General features: G+C 48.4%; 1 protein-coding gene across 1 annotated transcript; it reads left to right on the top strand.

Moving 5' to 3' along the window:
* Window positions 1–3,234: 3,234 nt before the first annotated feature.
* Window positions 3,235–5,878, top strand: LOC124690521 (protein LOL4-like). Its single transcript, XM_047223901.1, has 5 exons — window positions 3,235–3,825; window positions 4,354–4,494; window positions 4,620–4,753; window positions 5,355–5,417; window positions 5,540–5,878. Exons 2-5 carry the CDS (start codon window positions 4,356–4,358, stop codon window positions 5,579–5,581), a joined length of 378 nt encoding a protein of 125 aa, XP_047079857.1. The 5' UTR covers window positions 3,235–3,825; window positions 4,354–4,355; the 3' UTR covers window positions 5,582–5,878.
* Window positions 5,879–6,193: the final 315 nt, after the last annotated feature.

The following is a 6,193-nucleotide window of genomic DNA, read 5'->3' as shown; positions in this document are numbered from 1 at the left end:
ACCGTCGATCGTGTGATAATGGCTCGAGCTGCGTGTGTATGTGCCAAAGGGTCCCAATCTTGGTTCTCCATGTGTATATGTCCTAAACAAACCTAAAAGAATGAAAAAGTACATTGGTGCACCCTCGCGCGGAGAAATCTAGGGGGGTAGACTCGCCGGGGTACACGTTCCGCTGTTTTGGGGGGAGGAGGGGGAGAACGACCACCGGAGCACCGGAACCCCACCAAATCTTGCATGTTGGCCTATGCTATGTGTCAAAGTGTGGTGCAAGGTGTAATGGTGCAAAAGTAGCTCCCCTAAACCCTAGACCCTAAACTGGGGAGGCTTCGAGCACTAAACCCCTCTAAAACCCTAAACCACGACGCCGGAGCTGCAGAACCATGCATCATAAACCCTAACCCTAACCCTAAACCCTAAACCTATACCTAACCATAAATACTTACCCTTTAACCTAAACCCTAGCCCTAGCCCCTAAACCCTAGCCCTAACCCTACACCTAACCCTAACCGATAGATCGTGCACACCGTCGATCGTGTGATAATGGCTCTAGCTGCTGGTATATGTGCCAAAGGGTCCCAATCTTTGGTTCTCCATGTGTATATGTACTAAACAAACCTAAAAGAATGAAAAGTTACATTGGTGCACCCTCGCGCGGAGAAATCTAGGGGGGTAGACCCGCCGGGGCACACGTTCCGCTGTTTTGGGGGGAGGAGGGGGATAACGACCGCCGGAGCACCGAAACCCCACCAAACCTTGCATGTGGACCTATTCTATGTGTCAAAGTGTGGTGCAAGGTGTAATGGTGCAAAAGTAGCTCCCCTAAACCCTAAACCCTAAACTGGGAGGCTTCGAGCCCTAAACCCCTCTAAATCCCTAAACCACGACGCCGGAGTCTGCAGAACCATGCATCATAAACCCTAACCCTAACCCTAAACCCTAAACCTATACCTAACCATAAATACTTACCCTTTAACCTAAACCCTAGCCCTAGCCCCTAAACCCTAGCCCTAACCCTACACCTAACCCTAACCAGTAGATCCGGCTCACCGTCGATCGTGTGATAATGGCTCGAGCTGCGGGTGTATGTGCCAAAGGGTCCCAATCTTGGTTCTCCATGTGTATATGTACTAAACAAACCTAAAGGAATGAAACGTTACATTGGTGCACCCTCGCGCGGAGAAATCTAGGGGGGTAGACCCGCCGGGGCACCCGTTTCGCTGTTTTGGGGGGAGGAGGGGGAGAACGACCGCCGGAGCACCGGAACCCCACCAAATCTTGCATGTGGGCCTATGCTATGTGTCAAAGTGTGGTGCAAGGTGTAATGGTGCAAAAGTAGCTCCCCTAAACCCTAGACCCTAAGCTGGGAGGCTTCGAGCACTAAACCCCTCTAAAACCCTAAACCACGACGTCGGAGCCTGCGAGAACCATGCATCATAACCCTAACCCTAACCCTAAACCCTAAACCTATACCTAACCAGAAATAATTACCTTTAAACCTAGCCCTACCCCCTAAACCCTAGCCCTAACCCTACACCTAACCCTAACCAGTAGATCCGGCTCACCGTCGATCGTGTGATAATGGCTCGAGCTGCGTGTGTATGTGCCAAAGGGTCCCAATCTTGGTTCTCCATGTGTATATGTCCTAAACAAACCTAAAAGAATGAAAAAGTACATTGGTGCACCCTCGCGCGGAGAAATCTAGGGGGTAGACTCGCCGGGGTACACGTTCAGTTGTTTTGGGGGAGGAGGGGAGAACGACCACCGGAGCACCGGAACCCCACCAAATCTTGCATGTTGGCCTATGCTATGTGTCAAAGTGTGGTGCAAGGTGTAATGGTGCAAAAGTAGCTCCCCTAAACCCTAGACCCTAAACCGGGAGGCTTCGAGCACTAAACCCCTCTAAAACCCTAAACCACGACGCCGGAGCCGCAGAACCATGCATCATAAACCCTAACCCTAACCCTAAACCCTAAACCTATACCTAACCATAAATACTTACCCTTTAACCTAAACCCTAGCCCTAGCCCCTAAACCCTAGCCCTAACCCTACACCTAACCCTAACCGAGTAGATCGTGCACACCGTCGATCGTGTGATAATGGCTCTAGCTCGCTGGTATATGTGCCAAAGGGTCCCAATCTTTGGTTCTCCATGTGTATATGTACTAAACAAACCTAAAAGAATGAAAAGTTACATTGGTGCACCCTCGCGCGGAGAAATCTAGGGGTAGACCCGCCGGGGCACACGTTCCGCTGTTTTGGGGGAGGAGGGGGAGAACGACCGCCGGAGCACCGGAACCCCACCAAACCTTGCATGTGGACCTATTCTATGTTTCAAAGTGTGGTGCTAGGTGTAATTCACCAAATGGTGCATGGCATGGATCCCCGGTCTGACATTCCTCACCTTCGGGCGATAACACTTAACGATTCCCGGACGTGTACGGTGAAGTGTCCCGCCGCGGGTATATCGGGGGCTAGACCGTGCCAAAGGGTACCACACATGGTTTTCCATATGTCCATGGACTAAACAAACCTAAACCTATGAAAAGGTATATTGGTGGAACGTCGCGCGGAGAAATCTAGGGGGTAGACCCGCCGTCCCGCTGTTTTGGGGGAAGGAGGGGGACGGCCGCGGAGCACCGGAACCCCGATATATGTGGGGGATGAGCATGGAGACTAATTTTGTATTTCACATAGTGTAATAAATAGTCATCAAAAAGAAAAACTAATTAACAAAATAAATATAAGTAGTAGATGAAATAAAATAGTTAGAAAAACAAAACAAAAAGTATAATGGCGCACGGCAAAGGGAGAAGCGCACGGCAAAGGACCCTTTGCCGTGCAACTTGTCTGTCTGCACGGCAAAGTTTGGCCGCACGGCGGTGCCGGTGCCTTTGCCGTGCGTCTGTTTCTTTGCCGTGCGGCTTGCGGGGACTTTGCCGTCCCAAAATCTTTGCCGTGCGCTTCTCCAATTCTTTGCCGTGAGACACTTCTTTGCCGTGCGCCATATCTTTCTTTGCCGTGATATGTTTCTTTGCCGTGCGCTGCGCTAATACTTTGCCGTGCATTTTTTCGTTGCCGTGCGCTCTTCCTGCTACGCACGGCAAAGAAATCTTTGCCGTGCAGCAGCTCACGGCAAAGTTTGGCTGCACGGCAGTGCCTGATTTTCCCGTAGTGGCTCTAACGAACTCAGATAGTAGGAAGTTATTAGTCCGTTGGAAGAAGAGGGGAACTCGCGCCCAAACGGAACTCAAACCGGACTCCACCAGAAACGATCGAGAGCCCGCTCCATCCGTGAGGAGGCATCGAATCAAAACTGTAGTAGATTATTGGCTAGTCTAAAGGAAACGGAGAGAAAAGAAAATCCAGGAGGGGGCGGGAGAGGAATGAAGAAATGAATATGAATTATTGGCGCGTCGCGTAGGAGTGAGAAAGGAAAGATTCGCCGACGATAGAGAGGGGAGGGGGAGAGAGAAACGAACCAAAGCAATCTCTCTCTCGAAGGATGGAATTGGAGGAGCTAGCAATTCGGCCATATCCGAAAAGCATCATCCCCTTTCCCTCCCTCCCTTCCACCACCATCATCATCACCGCCGACCCGGCCCGGCGGTTTCTCGGATTCCCAGAATTTATGCCCAGCTCGCGAATCCATCAGCCATTCCTTGCCCCTTAAATCCACCTCCCGGAGACGACATCTCACCGTAGACCTCCAGCGCTCTCTCCTCTCTCTCACACACAGATACAACCTACGCTCTTGCGTCCATCGACAAGTAGCTGTTCAAGTTTGTGCTTGGGCTAAGAGAACTTCTGCTTCCTCTCCTTGCTTGGTAATTAATGTTACCTCCTAGCTTGGATTCTTGTTGGATAGTCTGAGAGTTCGTTTGGTTGGCGCTTGCTTATTCAAGTTCTGGGGTTTTAGCTGCCAGAAAAGGTTTGCTAGCTCTTTTCGGGTGCATCATCTCTCAAGATTAACTGATGCATGGGCGAGGTATGCCGTATGCATAGGAGATGCACGTGCGTAGTTGCACAAAGTACGCATTGCAAATTTGCAGTTGCGGCGTAACTGTCTGATCGGTGCAGAGATGTCCTGATATAGTGATGCTAGATTACATACATGGCCATGCATGTATGCTTTGGTTCCTGCAAAGGTAACTATGCAGATGAGGCCCAGAATTACCGCAGAGTAGAATGCAGTACTAGAATGCAGTACTAGCTAGCTAGTTCATTTCTTCGTCTTCCTCCTCCTCCCTGATAATGGGAGAATTACTAGTTCGGTCGGGCTCTGCATGTGTGCTACTTTGACTGTTGCATCTTCCTAGGACTGAAACTAACTGATGCGAGCTCCAAATCTGCAGGCATGCCTAGGTGCAACACCGAGACAACGGCGACGATGTCGGAGCTCATCTGCAACGGGTGCCGGAGCCTCGTCACCTACAACCGTAGCGCTACCAACATACGCTGCTCCCGTTGCAGCTGTCTCAACTCCACAAGAGCAGGTAACAAAAATCATTTCTGAAACTGTCTCATTCACTCCAGTGTTGCCTGCTGCAGTTGAATTGCACTCACCCTTGTTACATTGAACTGGACTGACTAAAATTCGTATCCATGCGTGGATTTGCAGCGAGCCAGATGGCCCACCTGACGTGTGGCCGGTGCCGGACCACGCTCATGTACCCGCCGGGTGCCTCTACTGTGGAGTGCGGCTCGTGCCGGCACGTCAACCATGCCAGAGGCCAGGGCTCCTCTGCTCCTCCGGTAAGTGCCCCATTTCCTCGTGCTAAATATTACAACCTACTCCTACGTTTCAAAATCGGTAGAGTCCTAGCAAGCTTGCACTCAAACTTACTTCCTTCAATTTGATTGTCCATGTACAAGAAATTATAAGGATTGATCAGAAGTGGTGGTCAAAGTTTAAATATCTTAGAGGTTGTATTTCATGGAGAGGATTGGTTAGTACTCCTACACATAGTAGTCGGCACGGTTTCCTGCACATATAGGATGGAATTTCCGGTAGATATTTGTGTGGTCCAAAATTATATTGGGACCATGCATTAGACGATCACCCTCTCCTGTTGCATCAAAATTTTCTTGAAAAGATCCCCACTTTGGTAGGTTCACGTTGCTCCATAGCTTCATCGTGGAATCAGTTCTCAAATAGGCAAGTACCTAAGAAGAATATAGATGATTAGCTACCAATCTAACATTCCAAGTCTCTGCTCGACCATGTGCGTTATCAAGTTAAAATCACTTACAGGTCCATTGGATCTTATTGCCTGAATATTTGTCTAATGTTCGACCACAATGACGATGGCGCCGGCTTTATTCTCCAGCTAAACTTTGTTCTTCCTACTTGCAGGATGCCTGGCCTCAGACAGTTCTGGTGGAGAATCCCAGGACAATGAATGACAAGGGCAAGCTGGTAATTAGCCTCATCTCTAGCTAATAGTACTACGTTGAACAGTAATTCTCCTTTTTTAAATCACTAACTATGATTAAGAAAATTAATATATGTGTGACTTAATGTTTTGCTTGTGTATCCAGGTGAGCAATGTGGCTGTTGGTGTCACCTCATGGAAAAGATGACCAAGAAGAAACTCTTGGTCTTGTCCCAGGGGGGTCTGATTAAGGATGCATGCCCTTGGTGAATTTGTATCATCGTTGTCGTCGTCAAACAAATGTTAAAATCAAGTGTGTTTTGAAGCTTGATATAAACAAGAGAAACAGTAGGACAAGAGGCAAAGGGAGAAAAAAAAGAACAAAAAAAGGATCTCTAAAATGTGCCATGTTTGTGCTTCTTTCTGAAATGTAAATATGCTGGCTATGTGATAGCCTATGATGTGCTATGAACAAAAAGGAATGAAAAAGCATTATGTCCTGGAATCTCTCTGTCTTTCTTTTTCCTGTTATTTTTTGGAAATTACTTTTTCTGACGTGTTCTTGATCAGCTTGGGCCTGCTGAGTCAAATTTGCACTTGCCTCTGATTCTTGAGTTCAAAAGCGGAAAAACTACTGTGCAGAAAAAAGATTGTGATGGCCACCGGGGAATAATGGATGCTGCTTCCTTTTCACAGTTCACAGGAAGAAGTGATGTGTTTATCTTTCCGGTAATTCAGGTTTTGCATGTTGCAGATAGAGCCCATGGATAACATTGGAGCGGGTTCTGCAGGAAATTTCCGTTCTGCGGCATAAACCCTG

Source organism: Lolium rigidum, chromosome 1 (assembly GCF_022539505.1).
Source record: "Lolium rigidum isolate FL_2022 chromosome 1, APGP_CSIRO_Lrig_0.1, whole genome shotgun sequence".
Classification (NCBI taxonomy): domain Eukaryota; kingdom Viridiplantae; phylum Streptophyta; class Magnoliopsida; order Poales; family Poaceae; genus Lolium; species Lolium rigidum.
The sequence above is the reverse complement of the archived record's forward strand: the minus strand, read 5'-3'. Positions and strand labels throughout refer to the sequence as shown.

Coding starts and splice junctions, on each gene's coding strand:
- LOC124690521 (XM_047223901.1), top strand. CDS start 4,356: ATGCCTAGGTGCAACACCGAGACAACGGCGACGATGTCGGAGCTCATC. Junction 4,495..4,619: donor TCTCAACTCCACAAGAGCAG/GTAACAAAAATC, acceptor GTGGATTTGCAG/CGAGCCAGATGGCCCACCTG. Junction 5,418..5,539: donor TGAATGACAAGGGCAAGCTG/GTAATTAGCCTC, acceptor TTGTGTATCCAG/GTGAGCAATGTGGCTGTTGG.